Genomic DNA, 21,694 nt, shown 5'->3' with positions numbered 1-21,694 from the left:
AGACGATGGCGACGGTACTGGCCAGGTTCCAGGAGATCCAGGCACAGCAGGAGGAACACTACATGGGGTTCACCAATCAACTCACCAACATCTCTACCGCTATGGGGAGCATAGTCCAGGCCCTCAACCGGATAGAAGACACGTTGCGGGACCATGTGGCACCACACAGGGCCCCTGTCACTAGCCCGGACCAGGAACAGCCTACCACCTCCGCCGGCGCTAGAGGACAGGAGGCCCCACCACAACGACAGGCCACCAGAACCCCACCTCCTGCTGAAGAACAACCACCCCGCAAGAGGAGCCTGAGATCAAAAAAATAGACAGAGTAGGATGTCAAGACCCCCGCCAGCATGAGATACCCCCTGAAGTCATCCCACTGTCCCACATTGCCACCCTGTCCAACCTTGAACTGCCCCTGCTCCATCCTTCCACAGGCATATGGACAATACACCTGTGAGACTGAGAACTGGACTCTGCCATGGACATTACTCCACCCCCACCCATCACCGTGTTAATATCATGTACCATTATCTAGCACAAAAAATAAATCACTCAATGCACTGAAATCAATCAGGAGTCAGGCTGTATTATTTACAAATGTATAACACATTACCGATCAATTATGTTCTGTTAACTTTGTGCTGAACACATACCGAGATCAATAAGCATTAGTCCATGGGCTAACCAAGCAGAAGTCACGCAGTGGGTCATACAGCACTGAAAAGGGAAGGGAAAATCAAACATCAGTTTAAAAGAACTGGGGGGTCATAGACAAAGTTGAGAAGAAGGAGGCTTTCAGGAAAAGTAAAATGGCGTGGGTGATTCTTACCTGTGTGCTACTGAAAATACTGTTGGATAACTCTGTCCCTGTTGTCTGTGTCGTCCTCTGAGTCTTCCTCCTCTTCACTCTCCGCAGGCTCCACAGCTGCTTCAACACCACCATCTGGACCATCCTCCTGCAGGAAAGGCACCTGACGTCGCAATGCCAGATTGTGAAGCATACAGCAGGCCACGATGATCTGGCACACCTTCTTTGGTGAGTACATCAGGGATCCCCCTGTCATATGCAGGCACCTAAACCTGGCCTTCAGGAGGCCAAAGGTCCTTTCTATGATCCTCCTAGTTCGCCCATGGGCCTCATTGTACCGTTCCTCAGCCCTGGTCCGGGGATTCCTCACTGGGGTCAATAGCCAAGGCAGGTTGGGGTAACCAGAGTCACCTATTAGCCACACACGTTGTCTCTGTAGCTGTTCCATCACATAAGGGATGCTGCTATTACGCATCACATACGCGTCATGCACTGAACCAGGGAACATGGCATTCACATGGGAGATGTACTGGTCAGCCAAACAGACCACCTGGACGTTCATAGAATGGTAACTTTTCCTGTTTCTGTACACCTGCTCGTCTTTTGGGGGGACTAAGGCTACATGGGTCCCATCAATGGCACCAATGATGTTGGGAATATGTCCAAGGGCATAAAAATCACCCTTCACAGTGGCCAAATCAACCTCCTCAGGGAATATAATGTAACTCTGCATGTGTTTCGTCAGGGCAGACAACACTCTAGACAAAACTTTTGAAAACATTGGCTGAGACATTCCAGATGACATGGCCACTGTTGTCTGGAATGAGCCACTTGCAAGAAAATGGAGGACTGACAGCACCTGCACAAGAGGGGGAATTCCTGTGGGTTGGCGGATGGGGGACATCAGGGCTGGCTCCAGCTGGGCACACAGTTCATGGATAGTGGCACGGTCAAGTCGGTATCGTAGTATGATGTGGCGTTCTTCCATTGTCGACAGGTCCACCAGCGGTCGGTACACGCGAGGATTCATCCTTCTCCTCGCAAGTCCCAGCGGACGGTGCCTAGGAAGGACAACATGGAGCACAGAGTCAAGCTAATCACTGGTACGTTCACCACAGCTTGCATAGCACACGGTTATCTATGTATTGAAAGGCGTGTATGTGTGGCAATGCAAGGCCTAGGCCTGTGTGTCGCAGTAGAAATTATGCCATGTGGGCCCTTGAAATGGCGGCTGCCTGACCTGTGAAGTGGGACAATGGGATGTGAGGTCAATGCGCTGGCGGAGCACACCGTGGCGGTAGGCGGTCGAAGACCGCTATACGAAGCCGCATTGGTTAACATTGAAGCCTATGGGTTTCAGGAGCCAATGACGATGTGCGCCGGCGGTAGCGGTACGCACCGCCGCGGTACGCACCGCCGCGGGCGTGACCGCCATTTTCAATCTGCTTAATCACTCGAGACCTGATCATCCACAGGAGAGGACCTATACTGCAAGTGCTGCTGTGACCTCGGTCTGGAAGAGACAATGGCTGCTGCGACTGGGGAAAGGGCCCCTGCCTTCACGTCTGAAGAGTTGGAGAAGCTCGTGGATGGGGTCCTCCCCCAGTATGCGTTACTCTACGGTCCTCCAGACCAACAGGTAAGTACACCGGGTGCACATGGAATGGGCGATGCCTGTGTGGAGTGGGGTGGATGTAAGTTGGTGGGGTGGGGGGCGAATGAGGAGTGCAACGCACAACAGATGAGAGCATGTGCCATATGGCAAGGTTGGGGAGGGGGGGACAATCACATCTAACATGCAGTAAGTTGATGAATGTTTCCTTCCCACCCTGTACATGTCACATAGGTCAGCGCCCATCAGAAAGTCGAGATTTGGCGTGCCATCGCCAAGGAAGTCCGGGCCCTGGGGGTCCACGTCAGACGGGGCACCCACTGCCGCAAGAGGTGGGAGGACATCCGCCGCGGAACCAGGAAGACCGCCGAGTCACTGCTGGGGATGGCCTCCCAACCTAGGAGGGGTGCCAGTCGTACCCTGACCCCCCTGATGTCCCGGACCCTGGCGGTGGCCTACCCTGATTTGGATGGGCGCTTGAGAGCATCACAGCAGACACAAGAGGGTGAGTATCAGCACATTCTGCTATCTTTCTGCGCAGTGGAGGCGTCTGGGTGGGGGAGGAGGGTTGTGGGTGACATTAGGCCAGGGCGTTTTCTGTAGTGTAGTCCTCTCCCTTAGGCATGGCCCTGTGCTCCCGGCCCCCACCTCTGTAGGGGGACAAGTACAGCTATTGATGGTCCAGCCTCACACATGTGCGCGTTTGTCGTCTCTTGACCTGTTGTCTTAGTCAGAAGTACTAAGTAGTGTACCCCGAATGCGCGGCTTAGTGCATGAGGCTCCTGTGTCTGTCCTCTCCGCCAACGGTGTTGACATTGCATGCACTCAACCTGGTCTTCTTTTTTCTCCCCCCACCCTTCTTCTTCATCTTCTTGTGCATGTGTGCATTAGCATCATCAGGCGGAGGAGAATTGGCATCGGAGCACGAGGGAGCTGCAAGTCACAAGGCCCCGGTGGGCCCAGGAACAGACACCGAGGACACCAGTGATCCGGAGGGCGAGGGGAGCACCACAACGGAGACCGGTGGTGAGAGCAGCGACACAGACACGTCCTCGGATGGGTGCTCCCTAGCGGTGGCGGCAACATCCGTGCCCCCCGCCTCTACAGGTACAGCCGCCACCCAGCGCACCAGCCCCGCCCTCCCTGCAGCCCCTCAGCCTACGCTCCGTGCCCGCTCGCCCAGGAAGGCGGGCGTCTCCTTCGCCCCAGGCACCTCAGCCCCTGCCCCTGTCACCCCTGCTGCCCTCAGTGCGGAGCTCATTGACCTTGTGAGGACGCTCATTGTTGGGCAGACTACCCTTTTGAATGCCATCCAGGGGGTAGAAAGGGAGGTGCATCGGAGCAATGCCTACCTGGAGGGCATTCATTCGGGTCAGGCTGCCCATCAACGATCGTTCACTGCTCTGGCCTCAGCATTGACGGCAGCCATTGTCCCTGTTTCCAGCCTCCCTCTTCTGACTGCCTCCACCCTGTCTCTGTCTCCTGTTCCTCAGCCTATCCCATCCACACCATCTGACCAGCCTGCACACACCTCAACACCCAAGGGCAGCTCATCCAGACACAAGCACCACAGATCCCACAAACACTCACCCAAGCAACACCCAGATGCAGACATTCCAACAGTCACTACCACCCCGGTGTCCCCCTCCTCCTCGTCTCCCTCCTCCCTCCCTGTGACGTCTACACTCACACCTGCATGCACACCAACATCAGCCAGTGCTTCCATCACCACCACACCCTCCTGTACAGTCCGCACGCGTGCAGTCACCACCCTCACTGCCATTTACACGTCCCCTGTGTCCTCTCCCACTGTGTCTGTCACCCCCTCTTCCAAGACACACAAACGCAGGCAGCCACCCACCCAACAGCCATCCACCTCCCGACAGCCTACAGCACCAGCACCTTCACCCAATGACAGCACACCTGACTCTCCTACAACCACATCCTCTTCCTCCACTCCCATCACCACTTCTCCTACCCTTTACCTTGGCCCTAAAAAACTTTTCCTGGCTAATCTTGACCTCTTTCCCTCCGATGACCTACCCCCTCCATCTGCAAAGAGTCCCAAGAGCACCACAGCCACCACCAGCCCAGCTTCGGGTGTCACTGTTGTGCATGGGTTCTGGAGTCCACCCTTTGCCAGCAGTGACACCTCAATCAGCAGCAAGGACACATCCAGCCCCCCCCCGGCAAGAGGACCAGGAAACACAAGGGCCGCCGTGCGAGGACTGACACGGCTGCCCCCAAGGAGCAAAGTTTGCCCACTTCACCAGCCACAACATCTAGGGGAGGCAAGGGCCCGAGAGCCCCATCTAAGGAGCGTAAGGGCAGCAGGGCGGAGAAGTCAGCCAGCAGGAGCGCGGAGCAGGTGGGCCCCACATGCCACATCCCAGCTGTAAAGGAGGACACCAAAGGGCCCAGGACTCCGTCCCCGAAGGGTCCAGACACATCACGGTCGGAGGGCGACTGAGCAGGGAGTCCAGCCCAGGTCTGGCTCCCTAGACCTACTGGATGTGCACCGCTGAACAGGGCCCGCCGTGCAGAAGAGCACCGCTGAACAGGGTCCGCCGTGCAGAAGAGCACCGCTGAACAGGGCCCCGCCGTGAAGATAGGCACCGCTGAACAGGGCCCGCCGTGCAGAAGAGCACCGCTGAACAGGGCCCGCCGTGCAGAAGAGCACCGCTGAACAGGGCCCCGCCGTGAAGATAGGCACCGCTGAACAGGGCCCCGCCGTGCAGAAGAGCACCGCTGAACAGGGCCCCGCCGTCTCAAGCACCGGCCTGCTGGGCCCTTCCTCGGTGGGCCCTTCATCTCAAGCACCGCTCCGCTGGGCCCCGCCGTCTCAAGCACCGCTCCGCTGGGCCCTTCATCTCAAGCACCGCTCCGCTGGGCACCGCCGTCTCAAGCACCGCTCCGCTGGGCCCCGCCGTCTCAAGTACCGCTCCGCTGGGCCCTTCCTGTCAAGCACCGCTCCGCTGGGCCCCGCCGTCTCAAGCACCGCTCCGCTGGGCACCGCCGTCTCAAGCACCGCTCCGCTGGGCCCCGCCGTCTCAAGTACCGCTCCGCTGGGCCCTTCCTGTCAAGCACCGCTCCGCTGGGCCCCGCCGTCTCAAGCACCTCTCCGCTGGGCCCCGCCGTCTCAAGTACCGCTCCGCTGGGCCCTTCCTGTCAAGCACCGCTCCGCTGGGCCCTTCATCTCAAGCACCGCTCCGCTGGGCCCCGCCGTCTCAAGCACCGCTCCGCTGGGCCCTTCATCTCAAGCACCGCTCCGCTGGGCACCGCCGCCTCAAGCACCGCTCCGCTGGGCCCCGCCGTCTCAAGTACCGCTCCGCTGGGCCCTTCCTGTCAAGCACCGCTCCGCTGGGCCCTTCATCTCAAGCACCGCTCCTCTGGGCCCCGCCGTCTCAAGCACCGCTCCGCTGGGCCCCGCCGTCTCAAGCACCGCTCCGCTGGGCCCCGCCGTCTCAAGTACCGCTCCGCTGGGCCCTTCCTGTCAAGCACCGCTCTGCTGGGCCCTTCATCTCAAGCACCGCTCCGCTGGGCCCCGCCGTCTCAAGCACCGCTCCGCTGGGCCCCGCCGTCTCAAGTACCGCTCCGCTGGGCCCTTCCTGTCAAGCACCGCTCCGCTGGGCCCCACCGTCTCAAGCACCGCTCCGCTGGGCCCCGCCGTCTCAAGCACCGCTCCGCTGGGCCCCGCCGTCTCAAGCACCGCTCCGCTGGGCACAGCCGTCTCAAGTACCGCTCCGCTGGGCCCTTCCTGTCAAGCACCGCTCCGCTGGGTCCTTCCTGTCAAGCACTGTTTATGGTTCACTGTGCCCACCATGCCTCCTCCTTGACCAGTGGAGACTGTCATCCACCTGATGGACTGTGGCTTTGCACTCCCCAGGATGGTAAAGTGGGCAAACCACCCACTGTAGAGACTTGTGAGACTGTGGCTTTGCACTCCCCAGGATGCAGCAGTGGGCAACCCACCCACTGTAGAGACTTGTGAGACTGTGGCTTTGCACTCCCCAGGATGGTAAAGTGGGCAACCCACCCACTGTATAGACTTGAGAGACTGTGGCTTTGCACTCCCCAGGATGGTAAAGTGGGCAACCCACCCACTGTAGAGACTTGAGAGACTGTGGCTTTGCACTCCCCAGGATACATCAATGGGCATGGTGGCCCCTTCGTGGATCTGGCGTCGTGGACTCATGTGGCTGTGGTGCCCCCCCTTCCCTTCCCCCTGAGGTGCCTGTAGTTTTTTCATCAGATGCCCCTGCAGTGTTCTCTCCAAAGGACTCAGGTCTCCTGTGTGGGCTTTGCCCTTGTGTCGCTACACTGTAGCCCACGGACTGTTCTATTTAACTTTGATGTAGAGGACTAATTGCCTCGGTTCTCCATGGCAGTGTATATAGTATCATTTTGTTATGGATATTTTGCATAGTTGACCGATACATATCAGAGTCTATTTTTTATATAAAATTTTCTTCACAATTTAATTATGTCTTTGCATTTTTCAGGGGGGTTTGGGTGGTGTCACTGTGCATTGTTGCTCTGCATTGGTGTGTACATAGTTTGGGGGGGTGGGGGTCGCATATGTGTGTGCCGTAAGCTTCCCTCCTCCCCCCTGTGTCGTAGGTGCAGTACTCACCGTTGTCGTCTGCGCCGGCGTTCGTACTCGTGGTAGATGAGAAGGTAGACGAGAGCAGGTAGGATGTTTAATTCGGGTTCCATGCTGTCCTCCTTCCTCGTGGAGTGTGTTTTGGTGAGCGTTTTCCCGTCCGTAGTCTGTTTCCGCCGTGTTTTTATCGGCGGGGCTCCCGCCCCGGAAAAGGTGGCGGATTGGTGAGTTGTAATACTGTGGGCGGTACATTGTCTGCCGCCTGCCTGTTGGCGGTGACCGCCGCGCTGTTTGTCTGTACCGCCGTGGCGGACGGAGTGTTAATGTGGCGGGCTGTGTTGGCAGTTGCCGCCAGGGTCAGAATTCCATTTTTTCGACCGCCAGCCTGTTGGCGGGTTGGCCGCCGCTTTATCATCGACCGCCAGGGTTAGAATCACCCCCAAAGCTTTGTTAAGTAAAACCCTCTGTATCCTAAAGACAAATTACGTTACTATTGTCCCTCTTGTACATAGAGCCCCAGCGATAAGGTGCTTCTGTCCATTCCACTCATCCGTTCCTCAAGATATGGGAGCGGAGAGTTTTCCAATACTGCCCTGATGGTGTGGAATCACTGCTGCTCGGACTTTGCTCAGTTCAAAAGATTTTAAAAACCTGGCTGTTTAATTACTAGATGCAACTTATGTGGGAGTCGAGCACCAAGACACATGGCTGTGATTTGCTGTGCTTTATTAAATGGATATAACATAACATAAGGCCTCTCACTACTTAACCTCACTCTGTCTCCTACCTCTCTCTCTGCACCTCATTGTGCTCTTTCATTTCACCTCCTTGTTGTTATCCCCCCAAATTCTCCACTCCAGTAGCCTCAAGTTTCAATCTATTTGACAATTACTTAGCATTGGATGGATCCATGCTGACTCACATCAAACTCCTTCAAAACTTAGATTATTTACTTTCCGGCTTCCCCTGCCCTTTATGCCTCTGTTGTTTACCCTGGGACACTTTCACTCCATCTCCCTTCAACATGAACCTGAGAGTGTTATTTGATTTTATCCTGCAGGTAATGATGCTCATAGGTTTCATTGTCACACCTGTCAGGTATTATATTTTGGACTTCGGAAAGATGTCCTGCCAACTTCCCTTTCAAATAGACAAATTCTACATCAACACAACATTAAGGAGCAAATTACATGCATTTGTTTCATTATTTTGTAAGGCACAACATATTAGGAAAGCCTGGAAGACTTCTAATTGCTTCCTAAAATTCTCTTTCTCCCCTACAGGTGAAAAGATCTACTTTGCTACACAAACCATATTTAACATCCGCAGACACAGTCACGCCTCTTCTCATCAACACCAAGCAGAAGTCCTTAAACTAGGCAAGAGACCTTCCAGGAAAACATATTGGTTTTACTGATTTTAAAGCAGAGTGGCCCTGTTTATTAATGAGAAGCAGCTAATACCATTAAATAGCACCCGATGCTGGCCATCATTTTTTAATCTGTGAAACCAGTCCTCTCCTATGACGTATTCCACTTCAAATTGATGACCCAGGCCCAGCAAAAACGTCTGACAAACTTGTCCTAGAACTGTATTAAAGAGGCCAGATTAGTTTGAGTTTGCAGGTCGATGTTACGGTCGCAGACTAGGCTCTGTTACACTTGCGTGTTTTTGTATGTTGTGAATTGATATAATAATGATGTTGTGAGCAGCACCTGCAATCATTTTAGTGTTTCATTTAAATTTTTGAGCCATATTACAGCCTTTAGGGGACGTTGTTAAAGCCCAGTTGTTCGTCTTTTAGTGTGGGGATTTTAATGCAAAGTTGAGGGACTGTAACTTGGACACTGGAGGCCTGAATGCAGGGGCAGCTCCTCCGTTAGGGCGGAGGAGCGTCGCACCCCCACCAGCAGCTGCAGCTGCAAAAATTTTGCAAGAAAATGAAAATAAACTGCATTTATTATTGTTTTCTTGTAAAGGGGAGGGGCCACGGGGTGACGAGTAGTGAGGGGGAACAGAGCACGTGTGTTTGGCCAGCCCATCTCAGGCCGGCCAAACACACATGTGCAGTAGGCTCTCCTCAGCCCAGCAACCCAGTTGGGAGCTCCCAGCCAATCCTGATGCTGCTCTGAGCAGCGTCAGAGTTGGCCGCAGGGCAGGCTGAGAGCCTGTGCATGCAGCCTGCAATGGAGGAGCACAGCGGCAGCGAGTGAAAGTAAGTGGGGATTTATTTTGTAATTAAATTAATGTTTATCTCCCCCTCCGTGCACCGCTCCTCCCCTTCCACACCCCGTGAGCCCAGACTGCCTGAATGATGTGCTAATTGGAGCGGGCAAAATGGAAGGTGGGCAGAACGAGCTGCAGATATTGCCACTTTGGACCTGGTCGATCATATTCGTAGTCACAGAGGAGATAATCTGATCAGGCCCAATCCTTTAGAGGTCAGGGGATGGATTTGGTCATTTTCTATATGTTTCTAACCCAAACTTTAGCACCTTGGTTCTCTGATGGGGAGGTCATTCAGACCTAGAGTTGGGGCCATAATGGCCTCTTAGCTAGGGGGATATTCCCGATAAGTAGGCACACTCACCACAATAAATCTGCCGGCATTACCCAACATTTTGCGGATGACTTAAAGCTTATCTGGCATCTTAAATAATCAGAAGGGACTTTGACCTATATTTATACTTTTTTAGCGCCGCTTTTGTGCCGCTTTTTGCACAAAAACTGCGCAAATGTGCAAAATACAATTGTATTTTGCAAGGTTGCGCCGCTTTTGCGTCAAAAAACGACGCAAATGCGGCGCTAAAAAAGTATAAATATGGGCCTTTATGTTTAAGGTGATGCAAGGCCCTTTTTTCATTTGCTTAGGAAGTGTGAGTGAAATACACAACTGTTTAAAGTAGGCCATTAGAAACGTTCTCCTCAAACCCATTCGACCCAGTGAAGAATGCCTGCGTTGACTTGATGCTCAATGTTCATTAACAAACCGCAGATTGAGGAAGGCACGTACAGCTACACCTCTGGTTGGGGATGAGGTACGGGTGGCACGCTTGGCTTATAAAAGTGCTCGGAATTGTAGAAAGAGTGACCTGCTAAAACATGATTGGGAGTGCTTAGAGCATGCAGCAGTTGCGAGAAATAGTAAGATCTTTTGGACACTGAAAAAAAATCTGAGATAGAAACGCCCAGGAAAAAACTCTTTTGCAAAGTAATGTCTTGGGGTCAGACTGAGTCTCTCATTTTAGTGCTATATATTGGAGGAGAACCTGGACATGGGTAGCTCCTTAGAACTAAGGGTGCAGAATTTTCCGTTCCTTTTTGTTTCTCTATGGGCTGTACAGCAGTGTTCAGGAGGCAAAGCACCGGGGCCTGAAGGGGTACCAATGGACCTGAAATAATGTAAAGTGGATCCGTGGGGCCCATTGATTACCAACATGTTTAATAGCTCACTGAATGTTAAGATGCCCCTTTCTTGGGCCCTGTCTACAATTGTCCCCATATTTAAGAAAGGTGACTGTGCTTCACCTAAATGTTACAGACTGATTTCCCTAATTGACAGTACTGTCAAAATTATAGGCAGGGTGGTATTTAATCGCCTTTCTACCTGGGCTGAAGAAAATAATATTCTGTGCCCATTCCAGTTTGGTTTTCTGTCAGGGGTGGGTACTGTGGAACAATGTCTAAATCTGAGTTTATTGCTCAGTAAATACATGTTGATTGGGCAAGGCTCTGTAGCGGTCCTTCATGGATCCCTCCACAGTTTTTGACTGTGTGAACCGAACCAAACTGTGGATGATGTTACTGGACTTGGGGATGGAACTATTGGTAGTTAATTTCTTGCATATGCTCCATGTAGATCTTGCAGCCAGAGTTAGCTTAAATGTCTATGGAGATATGACTACTGAATTTTCCCTCAAATGAGATGTTCGACAGGGTTGCATCATGACCCTAGTTATCTAAACAAATTATGTTCTGAGTTGACCCAGACTACTGTGGACGTTCCCAGGATTGCCCGCATTCAGGTCCTGACGCTCTTACATGCAGATTATACGGTACTGCTGGCAGGTACTCCAAACGCACTGTGGATGCTGGTTGACTGTTTTGCCTCTTTTATGAGTAGTTTGTGCCTGACCACTAACTATTGGAAGTCACACATAATGGTGTCTGGGCCAGGCAAGAGTAACATTACTAGGCTCATAATTAAGGGCCAGTCTCTGTGTAGTGTTAATGATTTTAATTATTTAGGTGTCCATTTTAATTCTAAGGGATCGTAGCAGCCCCAGGTGTGTCAAGCATGTTTAAAATTGAGTAGAGCGACTGGTGCACTAGTTAATTTACCTAGTAGTGGGTTGAAGGGATCTATTCTCATTTTTAAAAATGTACAATGCTCAGTGCCTCCCTGCTGCTACAAAAGGGTGGCGAGATTTGGGGATTTTGTAAAACCCGGTCCCTTTACACTGAAGAATCCCATATCTGTTGGCGGCTGCTACAGGAACCGCTACCTAGTTCAAGTTTCATTATGCACTCGGAGTTTAACGTAAAAATTGTAGACAGGGTTAGCCTGGCTCCCTTACTGTTGTGGGTTAGAGTATGGTTGAACCCAGCAGTGTGCCTCTGCAGGGATATAATAATGGACTTCCATAGATTAGATAAGGGTTGTTCCATCCCCTGAATATATTATGTATTCAGAATTTTTTTCTAACTGGGATTGAAGGACCTTTTTACAGCCCCGGTAACAATTAGAAGGGGCGACAAGTTGAAAGTAAACCTTCGTTTCTTTGAGGACTATACTGTAAATAGGCTGAAATCTGAATTAAGCAAAGTGTCTGTTTTAAATTATTATAGATCCTTTGAAACTTGTGAACTCGCCTTATATATGTCCTTACCCTCACGAATTTGGAGAGGTCCTTTTTGTTTTGCTTTAGAGCAGACACAGTGTGTAGGTTACTGTTCTTTCTTGGCGAAAGTAGCTCGTATGGAGACTTTGTCCCGCCTTGTCCCTTTGATGGTCAGTGGGAGCAGTCTTTGCTACATTTTATGTTCTTTTGTAAACCCTCAATTCAGAATCAATCTTAAACTATTGTTGAAAATGTTGGGGCACCGTAAGCGCAGAGAAGCGCTTTTTCATCGTCAAAGGTTCAACGGTGAAGAAATATGCTGCAGTGAGATGTAGAACATCCATGGAAGGGTAGGTTGGTTTATAATAAGTCACTTTCACTTTATGTTAAGATCAATGGTATGTGCCCTTGTGGAATGTTGGGGTTACTAACTATTTTATGTTCAGTTTTAGACTAAAATTTGTTTTTGTTGGTATGTGTGCCTTGTACAGCTGCAGGTTTTGTGGGCAAATATGGTTGTGACGATTATTGCTGCTATTGCATTTAGCTATGAATTATAGTTGAGCTTGTTAGGAATTTTACTATGTATTGTATAATGAAATAGTTTTTATATTCTGTTATGGTCAGCACTTGACCGAATAAAGATTTATGAAATTGAAAATTTAATTGTATTAAACAGGCATTCGATTCCCAAAAATGTATGACAGAGCTTTATAGTGCATTTCAACTGGCATCATAAACAGACACCTTAAGAAAGCATTAACTAGTACACAGACATTTGAAAGCAGTCACATTTTCATGTGACCTCTGTTGAGTGTTAAGTGGAGCCCTGCCACATAGTCAGAAAATACTCGTGTAAAGCAGTTTCACTCTTATGACTTTTGGAACGACGTTCTTGATGTTTACTTCCATTCTATACGAATATACAAACGTCATGCACTTTAAATTACATTAAATACCACACAAACTACAATTTCAGTTCTAAAATATATGTTTCCTTGATGACGTCTATGATGGAATCTCTCGTGGCATCCCTATGACAACTTTAAACTGCTTTTTGAACTCTTAACGGAACCCCTATTTCAGAGCTTTATTTCAAAATAGGGAGGCCTCAATCAATTGAGAGAAAACCAGATTTTGAGGCCTCTTTGCCCTCCAGTGATGGGTAGCAGTTTGGAGATGTATGGGGCATTGCTATAGTGAATTGCCTTATAGTTCAAGGCAGCAAAGATTGACTTTATCCTTGCGCTTAGAGGAAGAAAGTGACGCATCCCTTGGACTTAAAGTATTGTATACTTTAATGTTAATTATTTTTTTGACTTTTTTAAAAATATGTGAACAATAAAACCAAATATGATGTGTTTTCAGTTAGTGAAAGTGACCCAGTGCAAAGCGAACTGTGCATATAGGTGTCTCTGTTTATGTACAGGGACACTTACTTAGTTGTTGATGAATCTGACACTCGGTTGTCCATTATAATATAAAGCATTTTTTTTCTCATTTATTTAAAGGCATGTCAGGTGAGGATGTAATGATCAGGATGTTTTGATCCTTGTCTAGAGTTTAGGGACCAGTCAAGTAAAGGATATTTTAGCATTAGTCACGAAAGGGAGTTCCGCGTACAACAAACATATGGAAAGTAATAAGCGATCAATTACCTGAATTTAAATGAAGGTGCGTCAAAGAAATCCGGAAACATGAAATGCAGATGGACTAGACATAACTCTAGCATGCAAAATGAGACATTGAGGTATCTGGCTTGAGCTATAATCATGTTTATTTATAAGTTCCCAAAGTTTGCGAGTCAACTCATATACGTCGTTCCATACCAATGTGTAACATGAAAACTCAATCCCTCATTATCAGATCAAGCATGTTATAATCGGATTTAACATACATAACATGTCACACGAGGTCTAACTGTTACTGTCCAGTGGATCATTTGAAGGGCTTTGCCGAGGTGCACCACTCGAATAAGGAGAGCGGGACAGAGCCACTCTCTACAGCTTCTATTTTACAATGTTTCCTTTCTTGCCTTCTTCAAATCCTGCCCCTTGTGGACTTCTTCCATCTGCCTGCAGATATGAGTTCCCGGTAAAAAAAAAATAGGGAGGGCTGTAGTGATAAAACTAGAAGTCATAACTCACTGTGACATGGAGTTTGGGTTTCATCTGTGCTAGAGGGAGGGACAAAGGTGGTCACACACAAGTGTGGATGCTCAAACACACGCAAACGTATATATTTGTATCTATTTACACAAATGCAGACAGGAACACAGGCACACACGGACACTTGCACGTTCACCACAGGTGTGAATGACAATCACAATTTCACCTGTTCCTTTGATCCGCACGGATCTGATTCACAGAAATGGGCCTCCACAAACACAACAGATAGTTTAAAAGAAAATGCAAATACATCATGACAATATAGAAATGAGAACAAAGTAACTATGAGAGATAGGAAAGGCGAAAAGAGACACGAAATGAAAATGAAGACATAAAAATGCAACTAAACTAGAATTAGTTTCAAAGCATATCATAATAAACAGGAGGGAAGAAGGCTTCTCTGAGTGGCAGATACAGACAGAATCGATGTTCATGTGAGGAATTTCAGATTTGTTGAAGACTGATAAATACTGCAGATCAGCATTATGCTGGCTGACAATGTGGACATTAGTTGATATAGGTATATAAAAATATATTTAATGATGTTATTAATATATAAAGTAACTAAAAAGGCTTAGAAGAACGATCCTACGATACACTGATGGAGGATAAAACCAAATATAGCCCTAAAATACATAGGCAGTGATCTTAAACAGTTGAATGCAAAAAAAAACCTTTAGGTTGAAAAACAACTGTGAGATGTGTTTAGGAAATTTGTTAATTTAAAGAATTACACTGATTAGATATAAATGTCAGCATTTTTAAAATATTGAAAGGATTGCTTAGTAAACACTAAAGATGGCGTGAAGTATTCTTTCCATAGGAGTCCATGTAGTGATGGTTGTAATGTACATTATGGGATCGGGGCGCTGGTGTATGGAATGGAATGTGATGACCTGGGTTTTGACGTTGGTTGGGAATGTTGGTGAGAGTTGGAGACGGATTCAATCATGCCGGTTGTGTTTTTCATGTATCTATGTATTTGATTATAAATAAACTTATCTAAATAAAATGTGTACATCAAAGAAATAATGAACTCATCGACTTCCTTCGCTACAGTCCACCCTGGACCTGGGTTGAACGCAGGTGGTTTAGAGTTTGATCATCTTTAATGTGTCTTCAACTGTCTAATAAGAGAGATAGAGGGGTGGAGGGAGAGACCAAGAGAGTGGGAAAGAGAAGTGGAGAAAGAGAGAGCAGGAATGTGAGAGAGGTTGGTTGGTTGTGGAGGTTGCAAAGAAGAATGTCAGAGTAAAGAATCTCGCTTACCAGCCTGCAAGGTTGTATTCAGCATATGTGGTACATGCCTTGAAGAATGTGAGAGAAGAGTTTAGAAGTGGTCTATTTAGTTGAGAATAGTTGTCTCACCCCACATCTGTGGGAAAATTATGTGGCACCAATAATTGCAGTTTCCTTTTAGCCCAATCTAATGAGACTGAAATTTGGAGCTTACCTGTAAAGGTGGCTCACTTCAGAAGCTGTCAAACTGATTTAGATATGAGATAGCTGTTCTGTGCTGGGAGGGAGGACCTATGGATTTGTTGCTTTGCTGTTGCAGACATTGTTATGTGTGACCATCGAATTATAAAAGGAAAACCATGTACTAGGGATATAATGATATGTACCACTCTATGGGGGAAATTAATGATGGTGCAATTCACATGGAAGTGTGCAGTAGTACCAGGGTCCAGGTCTAAGGTTTGCTTTAACCTATCTTGCATAGGGAGGGTACAAATGTTGTCATTGTTCAAGATGTAAGTGAATATATCTTATTTTATTGGTACAAACAGTGTTACTTGAGTGTGGACTATGGGTTGGGCTAGTTTCATTAATTGCCCTCATCAAAGGATTAAAAGTGAAGGCACTGTGTGCTTGATGTTTATGTAATTCAAGTAGACATCTATAAATAGGTGTACAACAATACATCCACGATATACTGCGAATTATCCTATGCTGATAATACATAAAGAACTCTGGCCACCTACTGCGATATGACAGTGAAGAAATCAGTAATACTACATGTGTGATAGGTACAACACCATAGTCGAAATCAGTGAGCTATATATCTGGTAGTGTTTTACCAGACGTTGTTGTCTGAGGTGGACTGAGCTGGAATTTGGCATTCAAACTGGCAGCCTTATGGCCAGGCATCCAGTGCTATACAGTGATTTTGAATTATAGTCCTTAGTGAGGGAAAACATTCTTTATAGTGCCTAATGAGTGAAGCACAAAATGTAAAGGATTTAAGCGAAACTGGTTATTATCTCTTATTGCATGTAATTTTGTGAAACATGTGCTCAGGGAATGTTCTGTGTGGTGGATGGCTTAACATTTGCCTTCTTTCGGCAAGGCAACAAGGGATTACTTTGGGGCGGTTGGCATTTATAATCCCACTGCGCTCTCCCCATTCATGGAGGCAGTGAAATCCTGATTCCCTGTACTTCAATCAGCAGCAAAGGCAGCCTAGGAGGAGCCTATACACACAAACGTACAGCTAAGGCCTCTCCGTGAGGCAGCATTTGTGAGTGGGATGGGCATGACGAAGAGCCAGTGTAGGGCAGTGGTTCCCAACCTGTGGTCCAGGGACGCCTGGGGGTCCGCGAAGCCTCTACTTGGGTCTGCGACTGCTTAGAAAATTAAAAAATGTTTAAAAAAAATAATAACAAATTTGGTCCCCAGCTTTCAGTAATGACTCAGTGGGTGGGGTCCCCAGATTCCAATGATGATTCAGTGGGGGTCCCTGGAATCCAGTAATGATAAAGTTGGGGTCCACAGAAGTCAAAAGGTTGGGAACCGGTGGTGTAGGGGACTAAATCAGCTTCTGTTGGCTGCAGAGGGAAGGTGGCTGCACATAGATAGCATAATCAGTTGATCTCACATAGGAGGAAATTTCACATTCATAGGGTGGCAGACTTCCGACTGCTTCAGAGGCATGAAATATTTCCTGCGAAACTCAACCCAAGCAGAGGTAATGCCATATAGCCTTACATTGGAATAGTTATCGTTTGCTAGCTTTTCTCAGTGCTCTTTCTTCACTCCATTTCTTTTCTTATGTGCTGTTCTGTTTACGTTGTGCAGACAATATTTATGTCGTTGAAGGTAAAAAGAAGGGAAATGTAACAGGGTTCTTTCAGTACCTTCACAGTATTTGCCTCCATTTTAGGTGTGTGCCAGAGTCACCAAGATGGCTGCTATCTCAAAACAGACATGATGAAGCCCACGCAATCATAGAGCATATTGCGAAGAAAAACAGGAGAAAGCTACCTCCTGACTTTGAGGTGAGTGCTGGACATTGTGTCTGTATAGCAGTGCAATCAAATTACAAAGAACATTATTGCCCTAGACCCACACGATTTTCCACCAGAATATCGAGAACAAAAATATTGTGAAGGTAAGTATATGTAGGTAAGTATAGGTTTACAATATTTACCTTCTCAAATATGTACCTTTAAACAAAAACAAAAAATTTAACTGTTTTATTGACTTTCTCCAAAACACACAGAGAGCTAGAAAGAACAAGCCAGGGCAGGCACGCGCCACTAAACATAAACATCACATCATTGGTACATCATAATCGCAGGTCCAGTCCCTTTCCCAGCCAATGTGAATCATGGGCCAACCTGTACCTACCACCTGAAGTTGATGCTCATCGAGGAGAGAGGCCAGCAGATAAGTGACAAATAAAAACATTAGGATAAAAACCAAGAAACACAGAAACTTAGGCTCATGTGGCAGGTCATGACATCAATCTGTGTCCAAATGCACACTAATATGGCCTAACAGGCGGACACTGAGGGGCCAATTTCCCAAAGGGGATTGTGCATGGGGCTGGGAGGAAGAGGGAAAAAAGAAAAATGCACAGAGGTGCCGCAGAAACTACGGGGGTGGGAATAAAAATGCCCTTGGAACCCCATGTGTGGGACGCCCCCCATATGGACTCCTGGACCAAGGTATAGGATTCAGTAGATCCCAACTTACTGTACCCTCCCATCTCCAAGTCCTATGCATCAGGGGAGTCAGAAGCCAGAGGGCCATCCTTCTCTGCCAAAAAGGCCTCCAGTATCTCTAGCCGTAGACCAGCCAGGGGTTGCTTCCACACTGCACATCTCTCAGTGCCTCAGCATCCGCCTTGGCCTACAATTCCATTGATAATCATCAGTGAGAGTGCGAGGACCCTCCTGTGACCTCCAGTGAAGCACCATTTCTTGTTTCTCCAGGGCCATGGTGAAATCCATAAATCGTTCCCCTAATATATGTAGTCTATTCCACAGGTAAGCGCCAACAGGCAGATGGCCATGGTAATGATGTTCCGCCTGTTCAGAGTGTACTGCATATCAATGGCTACTATGTGTCAGAAACACTTTACCATAGGGCAGTCCCAAACCATATGTAAGAACCCAGCGCCTTCTAGCTCGCATCTAGGGCACTGCATCTGTTCCATTTGCCTTATAATGTTTATCCAATGGGGAGTCAGGTAGGTGGTGTGCATGTAGTTGAATCATGTGTATTTGAAACAGGTGTTGTGCAAAACCCTGTGAACCTGTTTGAGTGCCGTCATCCACTCCCTGTCCTGGATCCTCCTTCCCAGCGCAGCTTCCCACCACCCACACCTAAAAGGGAGATTGTCCATGGAAATTTCCACCCTTAATCAGTAGAGCCATGAGATCAATCTGCGGCCACAGCCAAATGTCAGGAGAACCTGCAGAAACTCATGGGGCCAGGGCTCCCCTAATCCCCCAGCCCATAGACACCACATGGCCATCTCTATCTCCACGTACGTGAGAAACTGAATCCTGGGAAATCCCTTCACTAGGGAATCCGACATGCACAACGTGCCCTCAGTATAACAGTCCCCCACAGTTTCTATGTCCGCCGCTAGCCACTGTTCCAGCCGATGCTCCATGAAGTAGCTCAGTCGGCAAGTGGGGAGGTCTACCAGTAGAATCGCCGGAGCATAGAGCACTGGATGGTGCAGCCGCATCGCTAATGCTGTCCAGCATCTCAATGCAAAAGCCAGGAGCCTTGATGGGTGAGGGACTCCAAGGAGACCCATACCAATACCCAATCCATCGGGGTACCACTGCACCCGGGCTCAGCAAACCTCTCCAGGTCCCTTGCATCACTACCTGCCAGCCACAGTTCCAACAACTGTACCTGTACTGACAGAAAGTACAGCTCAATGTCGGAGACACCCAGACCTCATCTTCTAGTAGGCTGATGCAGGGTGTCAAGAGACACTTAATGGCATCCCCATCCCAAATTGATTTCTGGATCACAATATCAAGAGGCTGAAACCAACTCTGAGAGATCCGAATTGGGAGATTAGCAAAATAGCATAAAACCCGTGGGAGGATCACCATCTTGGTAAGAGCTACTGTTGCCATAATGGGGAGTTTAAGAAACTGTTAAAACTTCACAGCTCCTCCGATTTCCCAGAGCACTGAACCCATATTGGCTTCTCTTGTATCCTCCTCTGCATGAAAGACTGTCACTTCCACGTATTTCAACTGGGTTGGCACCCATTGAACATAGTGGACCATCACAAAGTAGGGGGCATCAACCTGACCGTGGAACAAGGGAAAATCATATGTCTTCTCCTAGTTGGCCAGAAGTCTAAAGCTTCACCCAGGTCCTCCAGCAGAGACATGCACCACTGCAGTCGCAAGTCAGGCGTCGGAGGTAGACCAACATATTGTTGGAGCATTGGGACTCCATGTGCACCTCATTGTGCAACTGTATCTCCCAAGGAAGAGTCATGCTCTTCATCACTTTCTGCATGTATGATCAGCCCAGTGTGTCAAAAGCCTTTGAATGTCTATTGAAAGGGCTAGGGCTGCCTTAGCATACTCCTTCTGCATCTTTCCCAGGAGATGAAACAGTCAATAGATATTGAGCAAGGTGTTGTATTGTGAGATAAACCTGTTCTGATCGCTATGCATGAGTGCTGGCAGATTATCTTGCAGCTGACCCGCAAATGTTTTACTCAATATTTTGTAATTAATGTTTAACATCGATAACAGCCTATACGTCCCTACTTTATCATGATCTCCCTCAGGTTTAGGCACCAAGACAATCAGAGCGCCCCTCCTCTAGTCCCTGGGCATAAAACACAGTATAAACCTAGGGGCCATCTCTCCAACATGTGTGCAGTAGAACTCCATTGGCAGACAATCCGTGCCAGGGATTTTTCCCACCAGCTAAGTCCTTAATATCAACCCTGACCACCTCTTCCAACATGGGCCTCCCAGAACCGTCCAGTCATCTGCCTCCAAATGAGGAAGTTGAGCCCCTTGCAGAAACCAGTCCTGGCCTTCAGCCCAGGCTCCTGGATGGGTCTGTGTAGGTGTCAGTAATAGGAGAAGAAGGCTGCTAGTATCTCATCTTGAGAGTGCACCAGAGTCCCTTGGCCATCCCTGCTGTGGGTAGTGGCATGGCTGTGCTGGTCCTTCCAGATCAGCCAAGCCAGCAGCCTCCCTGCTCTGCCCCCTCCAAGTGTGAGCTGTCCACATAGTCCTTCCAGGTGAGAGAACTCAGCTGTTCTGTAAGGTCAGTGAGAGGAAGCGCTCAATGCCAATTAGTTCATTTTTCAGTGTTGTTATCCTGTGGGACAGTGACCTGCACAGTCCCACGGACTGTCCAATGTACAATCTCTTGACCACCAACTTGAATGATTCCCATTCAGTCGCCAAGCTCCCCGCTGTGCCCACATTTTCACTGAATAGTTACTCAGAAGCACTGTCAGGGACTCCCTAAAGGTGAGCCCTGATGCTCCTGATGCCGCCAGTCTCCATGTAGGGATCACCGAGGTGGGCCTCCCTCACATCAGACCAAGAAGAACTGGATTATGATCAGAGAGTGTGCAGGCTAGGTGTTATACCCTGGTGACCCCCGTGTTTACTGCCAGGCTGCACCACCAGTGATCTAACTACACATGGACCAGTGTGAAGTAGGTGTATTCCCTCAAACGTGTGTTCTGCTCATGCCATGCATCCAACAGGAACGAATCCAAGAACACATCAGAGCTTTAAGAAATCATGACACAGCATCACCATTAGTACGGCATGTCAATGATAAACATCCAGGAACTGAGGTCCCATTAGTAAAATACATGGGTATAAATCACATCCCGAGTAATATTAGGGGTGGCAATAGAACATTGGATTTACGAAAAAATGAGGCAAAATGGATCATTAAATTAAAAACGAATGAAATGGGCATGAACTTGGATGATGAATTGTATCATTTTCTCTGAACATACTCACTTGGTATATTATTGACAAAGAATAATATATATATGCATGAGCAATCTATTCTGGGGTTATACATTACATACCATAGTGCTCTTGGGGTGACTTTTTCTCTTTTCACCCTAGTCGTTTTGTATATTGGGGGCACTTTTTATTTCCTCACTCTGCATGAGTTTCTATGTCAATACTTCTGTGCACTTCTGGGGCATTGATTATGGTACAGTTAATGAATGTGATGGTTCATGGCTAAAGTAAAACTGATTTATTTTGTTGGTAAATAGATATAATTGGCGTTCTTTCATACACTGTAAATATAGTGCCGGTTTAGCAACTTTGGTGATTTTTAAAAGATTCAGGTGGTCTGTTTGTTAAAATCGTTTTTGCCAAGTTGGTTAGCGTCCTAGTCGGATGATAT

General features: G+C 48.2%; 1 protein-coding gene across 1 annotated transcript in view; it reads left to right on the top strand.

Moving 5' to 3' along the window:
- The window catches only part of LOC138296216 (solute carrier family 22 member 2-like), a 286,618-nt gene that overhangs the window by 115,729 nt on the left and 149,195 nt on the right, over window positions 1-21,694 (top strand). The window contains exon 5 of the mRNA XM_069235137.1: window positions 17,196-17,310. Within this exon, the coding sequence (XP_069091238.1) occupies window positions 17,196-17,310 (115 nt within the window). The remainder of the gene's footprint in view (window positions 1-17,195; window positions 17,311-21,694) is intronic.

This window comes from Pleurodeles waltl, chromosome 5, assembly GCF_031143425.1.
Source record: "Pleurodeles waltl isolate 20211129_DDA chromosome 5, aPleWal1.hap1.20221129, whole genome shotgun sequence".
In the NCBI taxonomy this organism is placed as follows: domain Eukaryota; kingdom Metazoa; phylum Chordata; class Amphibia; order Caudata; family Salamandridae; genus Pleurodeles; species Pleurodeles waltl.
Note: the sequence above shows the minus strand (reverse complement) of the source record. Positions and strands in the feature narration are given on the sequence as shown.